At 33.0% G+C, this 24,211-nt stretch overlaps 1 protein-coding gene across 45 annotated transcripts in view; it reads right to left on the reverse strand.

Annotated features, from left to right (window-relative positions):
- Positions 1-570: 570 nt before the first annotated feature.
- Positions 571-24,211, reverse strand: part of trak1a (trafficking protein, kinesin binding 1a) — a 111,534-nt gene continuing 87,893 nt past the window's right edge. For 10 of the 45 annotated variants that reach the window (XM_087286496.1, XM_087286497.1, XM_087286495.1 and 7 more), the window contains 5 exons: positions 23,004-23,237; positions 20,269-20,582; positions 14,403-14,690; positions 9,491-9,593; positions 571-3,218 (listed from right to left, as the gene is read on the reverse strand). In XM_087286496.1, coding sequence (XP_087142622.1) covers positions 2,453-3,218; positions 9,491-9,593; positions 14,403-14,690; positions 20,269-20,582; positions 23,004-23,237 — 1,705 coding nt within the window. In that variant the 3' untranslated portion in view covers positions 571-2,452. Of the gene's footprint in view, positions 3,219-4,311; positions 4,365-4,818; positions 4,878-7,444; positions 7,534-9,490; positions 9,594-14,402; positions 14,691-20,268; positions 20,583-23,003; positions 23,238-24,211 lie in introns of all 45 variants that reach the window. The other 35 variants (XM_087286512.1, XM_087286511.1, XM_087286501.1 and 32 more) reach the window with 11 other exon arrangements.

Below are 24,211 nucleotides of genomic sequence, written 5' to 3' on the forward strand. Positions count from 1 at the left end.
CAAACAAACAAACCACCTCACAACCAACAGGACTCATGGGTTCAGCTAATAATGCCTTCAGCGAGATACAATAGGAGACTTTTAGGGTCCACGACTTGGTAGGTTAGTAATTATATTTTGGCAATTTATTCAGTCGTGTTTCCATCATACTTTATTCACAAAATGTTTTTTTTTTATTTATTTTTTTATTTTAAAGTCTTAGTTCACATAAGTTTTTTTAATGCGTGTTTTTTTAAAAATGTATGCGCATCTTATCATTTCCATTAAGCCTTTTTAATGTGATAGCTCAAAATGCACATACAAATAGGTGCACTGAAAAAAGCAGGTTTCCACACAATTCATCCATGTTGTTTCTACACAAATCGATTAAGTTAACAACAAACTGAGGTCAACTGAACATTTACGTTGTCCCACAAAAAAACAAAAACAAAAAAACCCCCTCAAGATTAGTGTTGTTACCGCTCATTTTACATACTTTAGGAAGTTTGATCAAGCAGCAAAAATATGTTTTTTTGAGTGTGGATGAAAGCATAGACTAACTAGTGCAAAGAAAATACAACAGACACAAAATGATGGCAACTGGTTTAATTGATCCTCTGCAAAGTGGAGCTTCTAAAATTCACAAACTCCACTAATCACCAGTCAAACATTTCTATTTTCTGTTTTTTTGCTCTCTTCAAGTTAAGTTTTTTGCGTTTTTTATATAAAAAAGTTAGCATGTTTAAATTATTTGCATTACCATTTACAATATACAAGTAAAACATCCCTTCAGTACTGTGATGAAAAAAAACACCGCTGAAATGAATGTTCTGTCATGGCAGACACTTCTGAGGTTCTGAAACACATTCAACAAAGGTCATGCTGTGATTAAACGCACACAAACATACGCACACGATTGTGCCCGACAAATCCGATTTGCCTCAACTAAAACGATTCTTTAGTAGGACTCATGCGCTTTCAGCTGTGCTTCCTTGACAATGCATCATTTATAATATTTCCCCCAAATATTTGCACTGTCAGGTAAAAACCATTAGGCCAATACATCACACACAGTTACAGTATTTATGCCAGTGCATACAGAATGATGGCGGGCGAAGCCATTATGATACAGTCTGTCAAAAACAAAACAAAAATCAGGCACTATGAATTATTCCTATTGCACCCTTGAAATCTTTAAAGCTTACAACACATACTTCACTCAATTTACACACGACTCCTATCAATCAGTAGATTCCAAAATCACAGCAGACATACAGTCATTCTTCAGTTGAACCTGATATCTTTTTCGATTAAATGTGTAGTTGTGCAAGTCTCCGATCCTGCGATTCCACCACAATGTACAGCAACACATACACTTATAAATAACGTTGGTCTTCAACAAAAAGATGTTATTGTATATGACTTGACATGAACAGGATTGTTTCGAGTTCAAACCTGCAGCACCGTCACAGCCGAGTGGTCTCGGTTTCTCTCTGGAGGGTTGACTCTTGAGGATGTACAGAGCAGAGTTTGTGCTAATGTGCAAATAATCCCCAATTCAAGTCAACAGCACTCTTTATGGAGAGTCGTTTGATTGAGCTGTTAGTATACTGTACTTACTATCATATTACAAATCAATTAGCCATTTTAGTGAGTTATAGACTGCCAGTATTTGATTGGCTGGACTAGACGGAAGATATTTGTAGCAGATTTTCAGGAGGCTTGATATGAAGCTCTAAATTATGGCAATTAAAACGTGTCAAAAAAGACCTAATAATAAATATGAAATAACAAGACTTCATTGTTCACCAATGTCTGGGCTACCATTAGCATTAAGGTGCTATCAGTGCTCTTGCTAGCATCATGAAACTAACCAAACTTTGAAATGTCAAACCGGAAGACCAGATTCCCATTTTTCTTCGTATCCTTGAGTAGAAGCACTCGGAAATCATTTTTTGTCATGGGTTTTCTGCTTTGTATGCTACATTTTCTCGCAGCTAGCAAGTGCAAATTGTCCATTTTCGACACATAACAACAAAAACAAGTAGCAGTGCTAAATAAAGTGTACTGTTTATGTTGGTCAGATGGATTGAGAAAGACAAAAAAGAGATGGTGTTATAGCAACTGTTATAACAAAATAATCTATACAAATCTCATCTTAAAGGGGCGGTTTACCCAAAAATGAAAATTCTGTCACTATTTACTCACCCTTTGCTTGTTTCAAACCCTAATGAGTATCTTCTGTCGAATGTAACAGAAGACATTTTAAAGAGTGATGAAACACCATAATTTCCATAGTATTTGTATTTCCTACTATGGAGGTCAATCATTACAGGTTTCCAACAATCTTGTGTCCAAGAGATGAAAGAAACTCGAGGGTGAGTAAATAGTAAGTTTTAATTGTCAAGTAAACTATCCCTTTAATAACAGGCACTCAAATAAAAGGCAAAAGGGGATGATAGAGAGGCAACATTCACTTTTCCTTGAGGCTAGTTTGTCTGGGTGACCCAGAAGGCAACAGCAGGTCCTCACTGGGTGGCCCCGGGCCCTTCATAGCCATACTAGCCCCAACCATAGCTGGGTAACTGCGATTTCTTCTCATCCCTGAGTTTAGCACAGGCAGTCCCCCAATGGGAGAAGTCACAACTGCATGGGCGCCAAATCCCAGGCTTGGCCTCCCGATTCCTGGGGTCAAAGTTCTAGGAGCCAGGCTAAACTTCTTCAGCTTGTCCACCAGTCTTAGGTTCTGCACGCTGACCTCAGTCTGACATTGAGTGTCTGTTTGAGCCCTTTCGTCCGCCTCCCGCACTTCTTTTAGGATAGAGCTGGCTGGCCGTGAGGCCAGGAAGGTTTCATAGGGGGTATCTGAGGGGCTGTAGTCTACAGGGAGCACAGGACTGCTGGGTTTAGACTTGCTGGGGGAGTTCGGAGGGGTGGAAGGGAGAGTGTCAGGGCCTGTGTGAAATGGGCTGGCAGTGTGTGGTGTTAAGGGGTCTGCTGGAAGAGCTTGATCTGCACGGTCCCAGCTGAGAGGGTTATAGACAGCAGCAGATATACCCCTCTCCTGGAGGAGGCGCACTAGGCCTAGAGAGGTACTGGTGGTCTTGGTTGAGTCACGGAGGTTGGTGAAACTCTCAGCCAGGCTGAGTCGGCGAGGTGTGCAGGGGGTGGACACTGGGGTGGAGCGCAGACTGCTACTGGACATCACGCAAGAGGCTAGTGATGGACCTGACAAGAGACTGAGATAGAAACACTTGATTAGTACTCTGGCTATTAAAGCCAAATTCCAAACCGTGCACTGGTGAGCACAATTAGACAAGCTAAAATATTTGAAAAGCGATGTTTAGTAGTTCATAGCAAATGCAGGAAATATTGCTTGCTAGAAAGTAGGGCTGGGAGATTAATCGAAGGTGATTTTAATGCACATGTTGTCAGTAAAGCCCCATTCACTCGACAAGCAACATGCAGCGACTGTTCTGTTTAAAGGAGAGGTGTCAACTTTCGGCTACGCAAGTTAGTGTCAGATGTGGCCGTGTCTAGCAATGTAACAAAGTTGATAATCCTTTAACATTATGCAACTGAAGAACCAATACAAACATTAATACAAACATTAGTAGAGCTCACCTGATCCTCTCTTAGCTCTTAAACCAGTCAATAGTATCACCATGCTGTATACTTGCACTCGCAACAAATAAATAGTCCCATCGATAGATAACAAGCTTTTTTCTACTTCATTGTGTAATTGTGCATTTTATGTATGGAATCCATTTCTATTTAATGTTTTACCTCCACAAAGTTTATTTTCAATGCCAAGAAACTCAATCCTGCAAGTGAATATCATTAAAAACATTGCCCAAGCAACCTCAAGGTGGAAACACCCTGCAAGTTACTGCTAGTATGAGTGAGGCTTAAGCGGTTTTAGTTAGCTATGTGTCGCTTCCCAGATTGAGCAGCAATTACTACAGAGTCGTAGTCTTTAAATTGTTTTACATAGGCTTTAAATTTGAATTCAATTTAATTGGCCGAAAATGACATCGAGATTTGTAGTCATGTGTTTATTAGTCATGCTGAATCAACGAAAGTGGTCAAATCTTCTGTTTATTCAGCAATGTGGATTATTTGTTAGTTTCCGTGAAGGCTTCGAAGTAGATTTGTTGCTGATCCCACCGTGCTTCCCTGACAAGATGCACATAAGAATCGTAGCTTTGCTCAATTGCATTTGCCATATAATTCCAATTGACCACCAAGTCCCACTAAAAAATGTGGTTACTGTTAGTGCATTTTAATTGGAATATATTTTAAGACTTATGCAAATAAATCAGTTTTCCAAACCTCGAGTACCTACACAAACACACATTTTGGAAGTCCCTCTCATCAGACACAACCTTTAAAAAAAAAAGAAAATGATGTCAAGGTGCAAACATTTAGGTTTAAGCACCACTAAGGACTGAAAACTTTGGCGGAAATTCTGATTGTTATTGGCTGTTGTCATTTCTTTCTCTTGTCTCACAGCACTAATGTTTATTTAAACCAGTCTGGCTGTTTCCAAACTGATAGAAAGGCAACATTAAAAAAAAAACACCACTACAGGAAAGGTCTGCAGAGGAGAATCTCTGAACACACAAAACCTTGAAGCAGACGAGCTACAACAGCAGCGGAAACCCAGCATAAAACTCCCGGCAACTAAGAGCAGGTTACACACCGCAAAAAATGCTTGAGAGTTTTTGTCCCGTTTCTAGTTACTTGTGTAGAAAATGCTTCTTGATTTAAGAATTTTTAGATATTTGGACTAGAAACAAGACAAAAATTCAGCTGAGGCTATAATTCACACCGGTTCACCAAAACTGGAGAATAGACGCTTGGAAACAGTTGCCTGGTCTGATGTGTCTTGATTTCTGCTGCAACATTTGGATGGTAGTGTGAGTTAACATAAAAAAACATGGATCTATCCTGCCTTGTATCAGTGCTTCAGGCTGATGTGGGTGTAATGGTTTGGGGGATTTGTTTTTCCTTGGCTTAATTTAAACTCCTTTTTACCAACTGCAAACAAAAATATTTTCTTACAAGTTTTTGTCTCGTTTCTACTTTAAATATCAAAAAATGCTTAATTCAGGAAGCATTTTCCAGACCAGTGTTTCCCAAGCCTGTTTCTGGAGACTCACCAACAGTACATATTTTGGGAGTCTACATATCTGAACCATTTATTTCAGGTTTCCGAGTCTCCTCTAATGTTCTGATGAGTTGATTCAGGTGTGTTTGAATAGGAAGAGGTTGAAAATGTGTAATGTTGCTGTGCCTTCAGGAACAGGGTTGGGAAACACTTTTCTAGACAAGCAAAAAATAATACTCTTTTGTTTACAGAAACAATGTCGGTCCCACTTTATATTAAGTGTCCTTAACTACTATGTACTTACATCAAAAAATAAATACAATGTACTTACTGTGTTGATAATGTATTTGAGTACACTTGTGGTGCTTTTGAGTTGGGATAGAGGTTGGGTTATGGACAGGTTTGGTGGCATGGGTAGGTTTAAGGGTGGGTTAAGGTGTAAGGGATGGTCAACAGTGTATTTACAAAAGTAAATACAAAAGTTAATTACAGATGTAATTACATATATGTATTTAATCAAGCATAAGTACACAGTAAATACATGTATTTACACAGTAAGTACATGGTAACAAACTATTAATTGATGTGTAAGTACATATTAGTTAAGGCCACTTAATATAAAGTGGGACCACAATGTCAAATATAAGTGAGCTTTTCCTAAAACAAGAAACAAATAATCTTTTGAAATAAGATTATTTTCTTTACCCCATTGGCAGATTTATTTTTAGCTTGCTTTAAGGAAACACTCGTTTATTTTTGACGTATTATTTTTGAAAACTACAATATTTTCTTTTTGTCTAGAAATGCTTATTATTTTAAGAACTTTTAGATATTTGTAGTAAAAACAAGGCAAAAAGTCTAGCATTTTTTATAGTGTAGTTTAAATGACACACCTTACCAGAGTAGCGACCTCTTTATGACTACAGTACATCCATCCTATGATGGCTACCTCCAGCATGATTACACATCATGTCAAAGCTCATATCACCTCTAACTGCTTTCTTTAAAATGACAGTGAGTTCACTATAACCAAGAACACTCCCCATTCACCAGATCTCAATCCAATATAGCACCTATGATTGCTTTGTGAATATACAAATCTGCAGCACCTGTATGATGCTACCATAGACCAAAACCTCTGAGGAATTTTTCCAGCACCTATGCTATGAAAATACAGTTCTGAAGGCAAAATGGGTACTAGAAAAGTTAAAGCACAATATTGTTAGACTGTTTGATTAGATACAGAGAATATAAAGGTTCTGATAACACTCTTTCATGCTTTCTATATGCTCATACACTACCTGACAAAAGTCTTGTGGCCAAATCCAAGTTTTAGGAAAAACAAATAATAACTTGACTTCTAGTTGATCATTTGGTGTCAGAAGTGGCTTATATGAAAGGCAAAAGCCTCTAGATTACACTTATTTTACTAAAATACAATCATGATCATGCCTTGATTTTTAATTGTTTAATTAGGACAGTAAGATCTGACTTAGCTAAGACAAAAGTCTTGTCACTCAACAGAGATAATGTCCAGTATAGAATATAAAGTCATGGTGCAGTGGAAACAGAATGAATATTGTGTCTGACTCCATCATGAGCTTGGAGGACTGCATCTAAACATCTCTGCAATGACTCAAATCACTTATTAATAAAGTAATAAAGTCAAAGTCGACTACCAGAGTTCATCAAGATCCTTTGGATTCATCTTCAATGCCTCCTCCTTCATCTTACCCCAGACATGCTTAATAATGTTCATCTTTGGTGACTGGGCTGGCCAATCCTGGGGCACCTTGACCTTTTTTGCTGAAGAAGAAGCGCAATCCTGCTGAAGAATTTGCCCTCTCCTGTGCTTTGTAATGTAATAGGCAGCACAATTGTCTTGATACCTCAGGCTGTTGATGTTGCCATCCACTCTGCAGATCTCTCGCACTACCCCATACTGAACGTAACCCCAAACCATGATTTTTCCTTTACCAAACTTGACTGATTTGTGTGAGAATCTTGGGTCCATGCGGGTTCCAGTAGGTCTTCTGCAGTATTTGTGATGATTGGGATGCAGTTCAACAGATGATTCATCAAATCTACCCTCCGCCACTTTTCCAAATGATCAACTAGAAGTCAAATTATTATTTGTTGCTCTTACAACTGGAATCAACGACAACACTTTTGTCAGGTAGTTTAGATTCATATTTATGGCTATTCGTAATACACATAAATTGTGTCTCACAAAAAGGTTCTAGTGTTAGGTTGAGAAACATCAGTTAGGACATTAGAGTGTGTGTTTTTTTGTTTTGGTTAGAGAATTGCAAACTCCAATGACACACACATTCTAATCATGCAATTCCTCCTCACCCACAGGGGGCGCTGATCAGTGAGTCTGCTCTAAACCGGTCACCAGAACAACATGATAGAGAGCCGCCTCATCATCTTCATCATATGATCTGCAGAAAGCCAATCACATAGCTGTACTGTATGGCTGCTAGAGACAAGCCATAGATATGTACACTATATATCGCATACGGGCCTTGAGCATGCGTCAATACCGCCGCCATATTTGTACAGTGCTCTTACAGTCAAAAATCATTTAACTGCACTAGTCAAAGCCGATTTGAATATTTCACTGTGTATGATTGTAACAACGAGCAAAGAAAGAAAACAAAGCATAAAGGCAGAACATTTCATAGGTCAGATTGAGATTTTGATGATTTTGTATGCTACAAACTTTTGTGCTCAACAAGTAACATTATTAATGGTAATACAGCCACTTACTGCACTGACCATAAGGAAAAGAAGCACCAATTTGCACTAAATACTAGGCTTATGCAAGTTTTGTTGAAGAAAATCTGCAAAAATGTAAATGAAATATGACAAATAGATGCTGCAGTGCCAGATTTGTATTATTTACACTTGTATTATTTTTAAGTAACATAATCTCTTATCAAATATAATAATTATAATAATAATAATAATATTTCCCAGAGATGGGTTGCGGCTGGAAGGGCATCCACTGCGTAAAAACTTGCTGGATAAGTTGGCGGTTCATTCCGCTGTGGCGACCCTGGATTAATAAAGGGACTAAGCCGACAAGAAAATGAATGAATGAATGAATAACAATAATAATAATAATAATGTAATAATTTTTACAGTGGAGAATGGAAAAGATATTGTCTGATAGAAAAAATCTCATATTAACACATTAAAAATAATTCTTAAGTTTATTATTCAGTCAAACTTACAATAATCTAATCTGCACTGCTTTTAGAATATACAGATCAATCATCATAAAACTTAATGAAACCACAAATCTTTGATAAAAGAACTTTTTAAAGTGCATGTATGCATGGAAAATACATTCTATGACAAAAATGTACACATTTAACCAGCAATTATTATATAATGTGAGTCAAATTCACAACAATTTCATTTGAACTTAAATATGCTCATATCAATCATTATAAAACTGAGATAAAACGGGAGAAGAATCTGAGTCTTTGTTATTCCAAGTCAAGTTATATGTCAACTTTTATTTATTTTATTTTATTTTTTGCCTGACTCATTTTCAGTCATTAACAGTCGAGTGCATTTAAATATCTGAGAGTGAGTTCTAATTCTACTGGTTGCACTAATTGTACCACGTGCAAAATACTGCCATCAAATGGCGTTCACTTGTAATTGCATCATTAATTTACTAATTCTGAACCAAACCGTTACTCAGAAGCAGCATTTTAAAAACTCCCTCGCGGGCCGGATGAAAGTGTTCATGAGGCCCGTGGTTTTAATAAAGGACTATTAACCATAAGGACACGTATCTTTATTTCACTAATTCATAGAGTTAGCAATGTTAACTAAAACTAATCATTCAAAATAAAACCAATACATTCCTGTTAATGCAAATATTATTAGACTGCCTGTATTGTTTTTCCGCAATTTCTGTTAAACGGACTTTTTTTCAACACATTTCTAAACATAATTTTAGTTTTAATAACTCATTTCTAATAAGATTTATTTTATCTTTGCCATTAGTACATCATTTTTGACTAGATATTTTTCAAGACACTAGCATTTTGCTTAAATTGACATTCAAAGGCTTAACTAGGTTCATTAAGCAAGCTATTGTATAAAGATGAATTGTTCTGTAGACAATCAAAAAATAAATATTGCTTAAGTGAATGTAATAATATTGACCTTAAATGTTTTAAAAAAAATTAAAAACTAGCCGAAATAAAACAAATAAGACTTTCTCCAGAAGATAAAATATTATAGGAAATATTGTGAAAAATTCTGTGCCCTGTTGAACAACATTTGGGAAATATTTAAAAAAAGAAAAAAGGAGGACTAATAATTTTGACTTCAATTGTTGCCTATGTTGTGTGGACAGCTGTGAGTGTGTTTATTCACCTGGGTGTGACTCGGGTGAGCTCATCTGAAGGGTGCAGGATCCTGCAGGTGGTGAAGGTGTACGTGGAGCTGCTGTGAGACATACATTTACCAGGGAAATGAACTGGAGAGAGCGAGAGAGGAGAAGCAAACATCAGTACACTACACTACATAGGCACACACACTATTAGAAAAACACAGAGGACGTTAAAACTGCTTCAGGATCTGAGGAGACTCAATGCGATATACTGTAAGCTATTATTGTGGTTGAATTGTTGACAGCAGTCTTTACATTATGTATATATCTTGGGTTTGTGGTTATCCTGATGCAGTTTTAAATAGATTCACACAGCAGGGGAAAAAAAACAGTGGGAAAGAGTAAAGATCAAGTTATGAATTACATTATTCACAGCAAGCTGGCATTATGTTTAAATAATCCTCTTATGAAGAAAGAGACATTAAGGTGATGGTGCACCCCAAACAAGGCAAAACGAAAAAACAGATGAAAAATAATCCAACAAAATAATTAAATAACAAACAAAATAAAGAACCAACCAAATCAAAACAAAAACAAAAAGCAACAATAAACCAACAACAACAGAAAAAGGATATAATAAAAACAAATAAGCTAAATAAAATCTCAAAAAACAAACAGATGTAAAAAAAACAACAGAATAAATGCAAAAATACAACAAAAAGTTACAAACAAGAGATTAAAAAACTAACAAAAAACAAAGTAACAGCAAAGGATAAAACAAAACAATCAAAAAATAAAACAAAAAAACGAATATAAAAAGAAAAGAAAAAAAAAACAATAAAATAAAAAACAAAACCTAAAAATTTAAAAGCATGACAAACAAACAAGAAACTCCAACAAAATTAAAGCAGAAAAGACAAAAAAAGATAAATGCCCCAAATAAAACCCACAAAAACAAATAAGAATAAACTCAGAAAAAAATTAAACAAAATAAAATAAAAAAACAAGATAAACAGATAGAAAAACACAAAAAAATAGAAAAGATAAAAAACAACTGAAAAAAACCCAAATAAAATCCACAAAAAAACAAACAAACAGAAAAAACACCAGAAAATAACCAAACAAAAAGACCAAAAAAATACACAAAAGGCGAAACAAAAAGATAAAAACAACAGATAAAAAACCCAAACAAACCCCACAAAACTGAACAAAAACAAACAGAATAAAGCTAGAAAATAGTTATACAAAACAAAATAAAACCTAAAAAATCCAAACAAACAAGACAAACAAAAAAACGACAAAAAAAGCCAAACAAAAAAATAAAAACAACATAAAAACCCAAATAAACCCAACAAAAACAAACAAAAGCCAACAGAATAAATTTAGAAAATAATCAAACAAAATCTAAAAAAAACAAAAAGACAAACAAACCCCCCCCCCCCAACAAAAACCTACACAAAAAGATTAAAACAACAGATAAAAAACCCAAACTAAGTCCACAAAAACAAACAGAATAAATCTAGAAAGTTGGGGGGGGGGGGGGGGGGTTTCCCCCAAAGTCCAAAGACATGCGCTATAGGTGAATTAAATAAACTAAATTGGCCGTAGTGTATGTGCGGAAATGAGTGTGTATGGATGTTTCCTTGTACTGGGTTGCAGCTGCAAGGGCATCCGCTGCGTAAAACATATGATGGATAAGTTGGTGGTTCATTCCCTTGTGCCGACCGCTGGTGAATAAAGCGACTAAGCCAAAGGAAAATGTAAGAATTAATAAACCTAGAAAATACTCAAACCAAAAAAATTATAAAATCTGAAAAAAAACAAGGCGAACAAAAAAAACACACACAAAAAAAATGAAAACACAGATAAAAAAACTAAATAAACCCCACAAAAACAAACAGAATAAAAGTAAAAAAAATCAAACAAAACAAAATAAAATCTGAAAAAAAACAAGTCGAAAAAAAAACAAAAAATAAAACAAGAAAGGAAAAACAACAAATAAAAAACACAAATAAATCCCACAAAAAAGACAACAAAATAAAAAAAACTAAACAAATAAAACCACAACAAAATAAAAACAAGACGACCAAAATCAACACAAATAATACAACAAAACAAACAAACAAAACAAAAACACTGAATCACAAAAAAAAGATGATGAAAAAATGAAAATAAAAAGCACCCACAAGTTATTCACAGAAAATCCAACCTATCCAATGTAGAAATGCTGAAATTTAGCCAAATTACAGCCTAATTTGCATTTTCGGCTTGCTACGAATCATATCTTTAACTTTGTCATGAGCAGATTATTTAAAAATATATATAAATATGAATAAAAATGTTAATTGTAATGCTAAATACTTCCAAACTACCATATAATTGTATTAGAAAACCTTCAGTTTTTATTTTCAATTCTTAATATACAGGATAAAGGATTAACTGAGGTTTTTTTTAAGTGTGTGTGAGCAGCCAAGCGTGACTTTGAAAGCATGTGGTGTGTGTTTACTGTATGTACATGTGTTATGAATGTGACCCCAGTTATGTCCGAGTGTGTTCACTCACATGACTAAAAACTCACACCTCCTATGTGTTTTTAATAGATCACGGTAACATGAGTCTTAAACACACAAAACTCATGCTGTTGGGACTCCGGGATATGTTTGTTAAACGTGCAGTTCAGTATCAGTCTGCACAATCACAGCCCTCGGGTTTAAATCTCACACACAGGTTTATCAGGGGACGATTTGGCTTCATGTGCGTGTGGAGAGAGACTGGAGTACAATAAATGCTGTTTCCTCCAGGCATTAAAGTCTTATAATACAGTGTTCTGGCAGTGCAGGTAAGCGGAGAGATTGAGTGCAGAAGAGTCTTGAATGAAAGATATGTGGAAAAGTAAAGGATGAATTTAACAAGTGCTGAAAATGAGAATTGGGTGTAGAAACTCATGCTTATCATAAGAGTGTAATAAAGGGTGAAAATCATTAATGCCTGTTTAGACCACGGCTATATAATAAATAAATAAATACAGTATATTATACAAAATTTTACATTACTTTTACATGTTATTATTATTATTATTATTATTATTAATAGTTATTTAATTACATAATATTGTGTATTTTAATTAACATCCTGATTAAAATATTGTAATGCTATATATATATATATATATATATATATATATATATATATATATATATATATATATATATATATATATATATATATATAATTTATTTTATTTTTTTTTTAACATGGTAGTGTGTCTTTCCCGCTTTTCATAAAATTAAAAAAAAATATATATATATATTATTATCAAAAGTTATATACAGTTAAAGTAGTACTAAAAATATTTAAAGTTGTTGTATACGACACAGACGAACAAACTCTGCAGGCAGCAAGGTGAAATAACATAAAATAAATAAAAATCAATAATAAATTAAATTAAAATAAATAAAAACTGCATGTAAAATGGTGCAAAAATATATAGAGGTACAAACTCTGAAGGCAAAACGATGCAAATAATAAAATAAGGGTAAATAAAATACACAAAGAGTAAATAAAATAAAACAATAAACAAAAAGACAAACTCTGTCATGCATGCAAAATGGTGCAAATAAAAAAATAATTAAATCAAAACTAAATAAATAAGACTTTATAGGATAAGACTAAAAATAACAATAAACTGAAGTACAGTCTGGCATTGTGGCAAAAAGATGCAAAAATAAAATAAAATAAGACTAAATAAAATAAAATATAATAAAATAAGACTAAACAGAATAAAATAAAAAACTAAATAAACAAAAACAGAATAATATAAATTAAAACATGACAAAAAAATTAAATAGGATCAAATAAAATAGAATAAAATAAAATAAGAGTAGATAAAATAAAATAGAATAAAATTAATTAAAATGACAAAAAAAATAAAAATAAGACTAGATAAAAAATGAGGCTATATAAAATCTAATAGAATAAAATAAATTAAAATAACAAAAATTAAAATAGAATAAAAATAAAATAGAATAAAATAAAATTAAACTAGATAAAATAAAATAGAATAAAATAAAACATAACTAAATAAATTAAAATAGAATAAAATTAAATATAACTAAATACAATAAAATAGAATACAATACAATAAGACTAAATAAAATTAAATAAAATAAAATGGAATAGAATAAAATAAAATAAGACTAGGTAAAATAAAATAAATCAAGAATAGAATAAAATAAAATAAGAATAAATAGAATAGAATAGAATAAAACAAGACTAAATAAAATAAAAGAGAACAAAATAAAACAGAATAGAATAAAACAAGACTAAATAAAATAAAATAGAATAAAATAAAACAGAATAGAATAAAATAAGACTAAATAAAATAAATATAAATAAATAATATAATAAATAAAATTAAAAGAAAACATAAATAAATTAATTAAAATAGAATAAAATAAAATAAAATTCGATTAAACAAAATAAAATAGAAAAAAATTATTAAAACATGACAAAAAATAAAATAGATTAAAAAAAAAAAAAAACGAAATAAAACAAATCAGAATAAAATAAAACAAATCAGGACTAAATAAAATAGAAATATAATAAAATAGAATAAAGTACAAACTTTGGCATGCAGGCAACAAATTGCAACAAAACAAAAATAAAACTAAACAAAAAGTCTTTGTGTATTCTAGAGTTTCCATGGCCACAATTCTCATTTTACAGCACGAGTCTCCAGAGAGGTGATTGAAAGCCAGAATGACAGTAAATGAGTTGTAAAAAAATTATTATACTCAATATGGCGTCAGTCTTCAGTGATGAGGTAGTGGCGTGGTATGTGTGTGTGTCTGCAGCTGAACCAGCTCATCCTACCCTCTCTCACACACACACACACACAAAACAACTGAGGCTTATGGCGGTCCGCAGGGGGAGTGGGGGGCTACGAGGGTCTCTCACCAGATGAACCCTCCTCCTGCGCAGGGCTCTGCTGGTCCTCCTGCTCTGGATTGCCTCGGGAGCGTCTGGCAGCCGGAGAGCAGGGTAGAGAGCTGATGCATGAGGAAGAGATGGAGGATTGGGAATGCTGTCCTGGCTCGTCTTCCTCCAGGTCTGTGAACTGGTACACCTCCTCCAGCTCCAGCTCCAGCGGACGGAAGCCCTTGGTCACGACGCCCGGCCGGGGGTCCAGAAGACCCCCCAGGTGAGGCTGAGCCAGCTGCTGCCACGCGTGAAGAGTGGCTGACCCTGGAGGAGAGAAAAACACATGTCAGAAAACTAAACCTAGATAAATATTTCAGAAAACTGAGATATTTATCAAGGAGGTCAGAAGAAAACAAAATAAACAAAAGACTGGACTAAATATTGGACAGTATTATGTTTATTTACCATCCCATACATGTCCACCCTGTATATGACTTCATAACGAGCTGATTTGGAATGATAATTATCGTGAAAAGTACTACTGAAGTAAACTTGAACTGAATATTAGTTTGGACTGAGGATAGATCAGTGTCTGTTCTAGTTGAAAAGTAATCTGACAATATTTAAACATTTAAAAAATAATTGTGGTGGTGAATCGTGAAACTTTTTTGACTAAAAGTTCTCAAGAAAACGAAATGGGCAAAAAATGAATTATAAAATAAAAAAATTAGATAAAATAGAATCAAATATAATAAAGTAAGACAAAATAAAATAGAATAAAACAAAAGGAAAAATAAAATAAGACGAAATAAAATAATTCTCAGTAATGGGTTGCGGCTGGAAGGGCATCCGCTGCATAAAAAGGTGCTGGATAAGTTGGCGGTTCATTCCGCTGTGGCGACCCTAGATTAATAAGGGAACTAAGCCAAAAAAAAAAGAATGAATGAATGAAAATAAAATAAAATTAAATTAAATATACAAAAATAAAATAAGACAAAATAAAATAGAATGAAATATAAGTAAATAATAATAGAATAAAATAAAAGACAAAATAAATAATTCCCAGTAATGGGTTGCGGCTGGAAGGGCATCCGCTGCATAAAAAGGTGCTGGATAAGTTGGCGGTTCATTCCGCTGTGGCGACCCCAGATTAATAAGGGAACTAAGCCAAAAAAAAAAGAATGAATGAATGAATGAAAATAAAATTTAATTAAATTAAATATACAAAAATAAAATAAGACAAAATAAAATAGAATGAAATATAAGTAAATAATAATAGAATAAAATAAAAGACAAAATAAAATAAAATATAACAAAATATAAGCAAATAAAGATAGAATAAAAGACAAAATAAAATAAAATAGAACAAAATATAAGCAAATGATGATCGAATAAAATAAAAGACAAAATAAAAAAATAGGAATAAATAAAATAAGACTAAATAAAATAGAATAAAATAAAATAGAACAAAATAAAATAAAATAGGAATAAATAAAATAAAGTAGAAAAAAAAAGATTAGATAAAATAAAATAAGAAAAACTAAAATAGAATAAAATAAAATAAGCCTAAATAAAATAAAATTAAACTGAATAAAAATATATAATAAAACAAAACTAAATAAAATAAAATAAGACTAAATAAATTAGGAATGAAGGAAACAAAGATAAGTGCTGTTCTGGATGAGTGTGTGTTAATATTTGAATTCAGTAAAGTAATGTAAATTCTGATTATATTGCGGGAAAATAATCAACAAAGGACTGTAAGAAATATTTAGAGAATAAACAATACAATTTTAACTCTCAGATCCTAATTAAAATTATTTATCCTAATAATAAAATTATTATAAGAAGTATTATTATTGTTGTTGTTGTTTATTAGTTGCATTTTAGGGATAAAATTTAAAGAGATTAACCAACATAATAATATAATATAATATAATATAATATAATATAATATAATATAATATAATATAATATAATATAATATAACATGGTAAACATATGTTTAGCAGATACACATTTGCCAGGATTCAAGATCATAACTTAATATATTCTAATAAATTAATAGTATTAATAATATTAAATTATATTAAAAAAATTACTAATAAATATTTACCCATGAAAATGGCTGGAAGCTAGATTTAAAGGGTTAGTTCACCCAAAAAGGACAATTTACTCACTATGTACTCTCTATTAAGTGGTTAAAATTCTTCTGTTCAACACGAAAGAAGATATTTTGAAGAAAGCCGAAAACCTGTAACCATTGACTTTCATAGTAGGAAAAAAAATACTATGGAAGTCAATGGTTACAGGTTTCCAACATTCTTCGAAATATCTTTTTTGTGTTTGACAAAAGAAAGAAACTCAAGTAAGTTTTGAACAAGGCAAGGGTGAGTAAATGATGAATGACAGATTTATCAGTTTTGGGCGAATCTCTTTAATAGTAACACAATAATAATAATTATAATAATAATGATAATATACTTGTAAAAAGTGAAATATTAATAAATGTTAAATAATTAGTAAATATAAAATAATTCAAAAGCATTAACTTAATTAAACATTGTTGTCAATATGCAAAACTATGCAGCGCTTAGCTTTTATTAATGTATTAGTAAATGTTGTTCAATGCACCCGTATGTTTGTTTATTAATGAAGTAATATTAATAAACACTGTAAAAATATACTGATCATTGTTAATGTTATTTAAAATATCTATTTATGTTAACCAATGGAGCTTATGATACTGATTATTACCAGAGCTGTAGCATTATTTAATGGTTATTTGACAGATTAAAGCAAAGAAAGAGAAAAGAAAGAGAGGGAAATGAATAGTTCTGTTTATTAGAGAGCTAAAACACACTAAAAGACAAGGTATGGAAAATGGAAAGATGAGAAAATTAAATAATTCACACACATAAATTAAAACTGACAGGAAAGATGTTGACAAGAAATAAATCAGAGGTGAAAAGGGGACGGTTTAATGTAGAACTCACCCAAAACTAATAACTCATGTTGGTCCAAATCTGTATGACTCCTTTTGCTTTTGTGAACCTAACTAATTATTATTTTTTTTGTACATATTATAGTAGGTCAGTGATAACCCCAAATTATTCACAGTAGATCAACAGAAGAAAGACAGTCATACAGGTTTGGAAATATATTAATGTAAATGAATGATGAGAGAATCTAAACATCCCTTAACATAAGCTCATGTATCAGACGGTTTGCTTTTTAAAGGGACAGTTCACCCTATAACTCGTTATTTACCCACTCTGAAGTGATTCTAAACCTTTATGAGTTTCTTTCTTCTGTTGAACACAAAAGAAGATTTTTAGAAGAAAGCTGAAAACCGGTAACCATTGACTTCCATATGAGAAACAAGTCACATGGAAGTCAATGGTTACAGGTTTCCAACATTTTTCAAAATATCTACTTTTGTGTTTTACAGAAGAAAGAAACTCATAAAGGTGTGAAAAGTAAATGATGGCTGAACTTTCATTTTGGGTGAACTGTCCCTTTAAATCACACTGTTTGGTTTTTCTATTTGGGTATAACCAGCAGGGGGCGCTAGTACATTGCCACTGTAACCATGCTGCTACTGATTTATCAACTAACATTACATAAAAATGTTGGCAGTGCTCAAAATTAAAGCAATATTTATTAATTGATCATGAAAAAGTGAATTGAAACTAAAGTGAACGATCTGAATGCTTCAAAACTTTTAATGCATCGATAATATACATAAACAGAGTAAAGTGCATTGTGGGTTGCTTTTGTGCACTAAATATATAAAGCGCTTGGAATAATAAATATTTGAAAAGTATTTGAAACGAGTCCTCTATTTTATTAAGGCTGAATTTATTTGATTACGAAGTGAAAACAGCTGCATTGTGAATCCTAATGATTAAATATTTACTATATAATAACAGATTTTGTTTAATATTCTACATTTAAAAGTGTCAGGCTTTTTTCTGTGATGACAAAGCAGACTTTTCAGTCTTCAGTATGACATTATACTTTAGAGATCATTTTTAATAATAATTAGGTGGTTATTATTGCTGATCAATATTATTATTAATAATAATAATACTATTTTCATAATTAACAACTATGATAAATAAAAACAACAACAACAACAATAATGATAAGTATTATTATTATTACATTATTAATTATTATATAATAAACACTACATTATTATATTTTATTAACTGTAATTAAAATAACAATATTTAACAATAATATATTATAAAAAATATACTATATTATTATTATAATATATATATATATATATATATATATATATATATATATATATATATATATATATATATATATATATATATACTGTATATATATATATAAATATATATATATATATAAATATATATATATATATATATATATATATATATATATATATATATATATATATATATATATTTAATTAAATATTGTCATGATGACAGTAAATAATATTTTCCTACATATTTTTCAACACACTTCTATACAGCTTAAAGTGACATTTAAAGGCTTAACTAGGTTAATTAGGTTAACTAGGCAGGCTAGAGTAATTAGGCAAGTTCTTGTATAATGATGGTTTGTTGAAGACAGTCAAAAAAAGACTTTAGCTTAGCTTAAAGGGGCTGATAACTTTGACCCTAAAATGGTTTATAAAAAATTAAAAACTGCTTTCATTCTAGCCGAAATAAAGCAAATAAGACTTTCTCGAGAAGAAAAAATATTATCAGACATACTGTGAAAATTTCCTTGCTCTGTTAAAATAATTTAAGATATATAATATATTATAATAATTCAAAGGCTAGTAATTCTGACTGCAACTGTACACTAAATATTTATTTTTCTAATAAATCTTTAATGACAGTTAAATGCATCCTTGCCCCAATATTTTTTATTGCCAGGGTGTTGTTGTTTCTAAATATATATACATATATGTTTGTCTTAGCATATTAGAATAATTTTTGAAGGATCACTTGATCCAGAACTGCCTGCTGAATACAGCTTTGACATGACAGAAATGCGAAACATTTTATGACATAATGAAAAAAATATCTAAAAACTATAGTAAAATAATTCACAATAAAACTGTTTTTACTCTATTTTTTAAATATACAGTTGACGTCAAAATTATTCACCCCCTGTAAAATGTTGATTCTTTTTCAACTATTTATACATTTTCTTCTGGAGAAAGTCTTATTTATTTTAGTTTAGCTGAGTAAAAGCAGTTTTTAAAACAAATTTAAGCTCAATATAATTAGCCAAAATATTACTACATATTATTTAACGAGAAGATTTTTCCAACACATTTCTAAGCAAAATAGTTTTAATAACTGATTTCTACTAACTGTATTCTTTTATCTTTGCCATGATGACAGCACATATTTTACTATTTTTTTTTCAAGATACTAGTATTTAGCTTAAAGTCACATTTAGATGTTTAACTAGGTTAACTGTGCAAGTTATGATAATTAGGCAAGTCATTATATAACAGTGTTTTATTCTGTAGACAATAGAAAAAAAGAGTGCTTAAGGTGGCGAATAATATTGAGCTTAAAATGGTTTAAAAATTTTCATTCTAGCCAAAATAAAACAAATAAGACTTTCTCCAGAAGAAAAAATATTATAGGAAATACTGTGAAAAAGTCCTTGCTCTGTTAAACATCATTTGGGAAATATTTACATAAGAAAATTCAAAGGAGGGCGAACAATTTTGACTGTATATCTAATGCGCGGAACACCTAAATCTCAAACCAGCAGCGCGGCTGAGTGTTTCTGAAAAAGAAAGAGTGTTGTGTGTTCACGTCGTCAGCGCTGTGGTGCATGAAGGCCCACAGAGCATCCCAGAATAGGTTGAAGGGTCTGGCTTTTGCTCTTTCACCTTCCAGAGGCTTGACGATCTGCAGTTTCTCGGGCAGGTACGAGCGTGAGCTGTAGATGGAGAACACTGAGTTCAGGCCCAGGGACATGATGCTGTCGGCCGGAGTGAGAGGACCGCCGCCGTCTTCGCTGTCCTCGTAGAACTGGCTTTTGTCTTCAGCCAGGGCGTTGAGTTTGCGCTCTCTCTCCTCCTCGAAGAAGCGCCTCTCGCTCAGGTAATTGTCCCTGCGGAGGGAGAGACGCCGCAGCGCTGCCTGCAGGTCGTGAGAGCCCGGCGTGCCAGGAGTGCCAGGCTTTCTGTTTGAGTCGTTCGAGCTGAAAGAGACAGTAGAGACAATGATTTAAACAGCGCAATGTCTCACTTGCTGTAAGGCGACAGAACCTATTGCTTTTACAACATAGTAATATTAATTAATTACATGTACTTACTATATGGATTAGAACAGTGGTTCCCAACCTGGGGTTCACGCCCCACTCAGAGTTCACAAGGGGGGTGCGGTAGAGGATAAGTGTTGAGGTAGAAAAAGGCATAAAAATGCTCCACTATTATATTGGGTTGTGCAATTAATCGAAAATCCGATTTCGATTTTGGCTTCAAACGATTATAAAAAAGCATTAATCGAGATAAACGATTATTGCATCATATACCGCCCCCTTTCCAGTTGTACACGTGCTGCTCTTAAAAGTGCGAAAGACCGCGTGCTAATGTGCGTGTGCAGCACGCACACGCAGTCAGAAGCATGCGGCCTGTCAGTATTCGCTCTCATTTGCACACTGAGACGAGCAGAGGAGCGCAGACATCTAAAGTCATCTTAACGTGAGCGCTTTAACGGTCAAATAAGTGTCAAAACGCGGATGCACTGGTTACATTCATTATTGGAAATACTATATCTGGAACTGTCATCAGCACGGATCAACCATGCCAAAGTGGACATTCTTACGGCATGGAAAATCTACATATGCAACGTCAAAGAAATCTTGGACACTTAACCCTCATCTGATGCTACGGATGACAACTTAATGGAAATTATCTAACAGCTTGGTCTAAACTATAGTTATTCTGTGTTTCCTGATGTGCGTATAATGGGGTGGGGGGTGGGAAATATATATGGGGTTATATCTGTTAAAAGTATTTTGTTATCTGATTGTAAAAATTGTATATTCTCACTATCGGAAATAAAAAAAACTGAATTACAAAAAAAAAAAAAAACGCGGTGATTAGTGATTATTTATATTAATTCTCATTTGTGTAATAAACAAAAGAGTTGAGGATCAAAAGACGTGAAAGAGAAACCATTAAAGAGACAGCGCGCTATAATCCTTCTGCCGCCTGTTGTTATGATTATTAATCAAACATAACGAGAACATCCCTCTCTGCCCCTGATTGAAGGATTTTTGTAGCTTAAGTGTTTTTCTTACAGTGAAGATGCTTAAAGCAGTTTGTTTAATATTTGTATTCTATTGTATTTATTTCTCTTTCTATTGTAGGGTGGAAAATAACTGTATGTATACACTTGAAGTCAGAATTATTAGCCCTCCTGAATATTAGCAACCCTTTTCCTGCCCAATTTCTGTTTCATGGAAAGAAGTTTTTTTTTACTTATTTCTGAACATAATAGTTTTGATATCTCATTTCTAATTACTGATTTCTTTTATCTTTGCTATGATGACAGTAAATAATATTTTACTAGATATTTTTAAAAATATAACCATTCAGAAAAAAGTGCAGTTCAAAGGCTTAATTAGAGTAATTAGGCAAGTCATTGTATAGCAGTAGTTTCTTCTGCAGACAATCAAAAATATTTATTCCTCAAGGGGGCTCATAATATTGACCTTAAATTGGTTTCAAAATATTTAAACCTGCTTATATTCTAGTTAAAATAAAACAAATAAGCCTAGAAGAAAAAAATATTATAGGAAATATTGTTAAAATTCCTTGTTCTGTTAAACATAATTTGGGAAATATTTATAAAAAGAAAACTCTCAGGAGCGCTAATCATTTTGACTTCAACTGATAATCGTTTTGAATAATCGTGATTACAATTATGACCAAAATAATCGTGATTACTTTTCCCAAAATCGAGCAGCCCTACTATTATATATTTATTTTCAAGTACCAAAAAAAAAAAAAAAAAAATCAAAACATGCTTAAAATTCCAACATAATAGTAAAAATAATTCAAATAAATAAATTTAAATAATTATTTAAATTTTGCTCACTCGCGCAACGTGCTTGTCAACGTGTCGTAAAGGCAAAATCAAAACAAAATCGGCAGAGAAACGTAAATGCATTGATTCTTCAGAGGCGAAGAAAAAGATTAGACAGTATGACAAAGCCTTCCTAAATTTTGGTTTTATTGAAGGCCAAGACGAGTTAAAACTGATTAATTAATATTTTCTATACATATTATATATTAATATTACACAAACACACACATAGTGTATATATATATATATATATACATACAGTACATATGTGTGCGTGCGTGTGTATTTATATGGTGGGGGGGCTCCAATGTTTGTATATGTTCATGGGGGGGCCCCAAAGAAAAAGGTTGGGAACTACTGGATTAGAATGCAGGTTAGGTTTAGGGTTAGTTGAAAGTAATTACGCATACTTACTTGTAATTACTATAGTAAGTACGTAGAAAACATGTGTAACAAGGACACCTCAAAGTAAAGTGTTACCCAAAGTAGTTAAGCCCATGGGGTGTGAAATGCCGTTGGATTCTCTTACCCATCCTGTGGAGACTGTGTTTCCAGCAGTAAACTGTTAGTGCGGTTGTCTATCTCCACACCGTCTCCACCGTACATGCTGGATCTGGGTGTGCTCATACAGCTGGAGCGCCTGGAGTTCATGCTGGATGTCTGATTGGAGCCTGGGATGTTCATGGGCGATGGACCCATGGAGCGCTGCCGGACACTCTGGTTGACGTTGCGCACCGTCTCAAACACACGCTTCGGCTGCAACCTGAACACACAAAGTATCAATTTAAGAAATGGTTTCTTAATAAGTAACAGTGTGAACACTAGGCTTTATGACGATGTTGTTGTTTGTCGTTCATTTGAGTATTGGTTTTAGTTTGAGTTTGTATTTTTATCGGTTTAGGCCAGGGGTCACCAATCTCAATTCTGGATGGCTGGTGTCCCTGCAGGGTTTAGCTCCAACTTGTCTTAATACACCTTTCTGGATGTTTCAAGCAAACCTAGTGTTACGTATTTCTTTAAATAATTAAATGATAATATATAAATAAAATAAATAAATATCTCAAGTAGTGAGGTTTTTGATTGTTTTTGTGTTTGTATTGCATGTGGTTTTCTTTTCTCCGCCTCTGTCTCCAAATAGGTTTCATCACATAGGCTCAATAGGCTGCACAGGTGCGGTAAGTCAGGTGCCAGCCAGCACGTGGAGGCCGGCTTATTTGTGGAGACAATTTAAACCGGACTGGAACATCGTTCTAAGAGTCTCCTCTCTCTCAGCTTTAGTTGATTGTTTTGTGGAGTAGAAACTGTGTTTTTTTTTACTTTGTTATTTTTTACTCGGCTGAACTGTTAAAAGTGATTGCTGAGTGTTGACTTTGAGATATATGGAGAGACGTGTTGTCATGATTACCAGCGATCACTAACCACCAGAGGTCGCTGGAAAACATTTACACTCACAGAACTACAAATCTGCCATGTTATGGACTACAACATCCAGTCATGCCACACACACACACACACACAACTGGTTCCAAATCCAGACTGATTACACTCACAGCTGAAACTGCTCACACACTGATTATTTGGTCGATTTAAACCCCTCTGTTCAACACACGTGCTGAGTATTGGTAAGCTGTTGCTGTCCTTACGTAAGCGGTTTTCCCTTGTTTCCTGTTGCCTGTGTTTTTGACTTTTGGACGGATTATCGTGTTTTCACCCTTTTCTGCCTGCCTTGAACCTTTT

This window comes from Danio rerio, chromosome 16 (assembly GCF_052040795.2).
Source record: "Danio rerio strain M-AB ecotype USA chromosome 16, GRCz13ab, whole genome shotgun sequence".
In the NCBI taxonomy this organism is placed as follows: domain Eukaryota; kingdom Metazoa; phylum Chordata; class Actinopteri; order Cypriniformes; family Danionidae; genus Danio; species Danio rerio.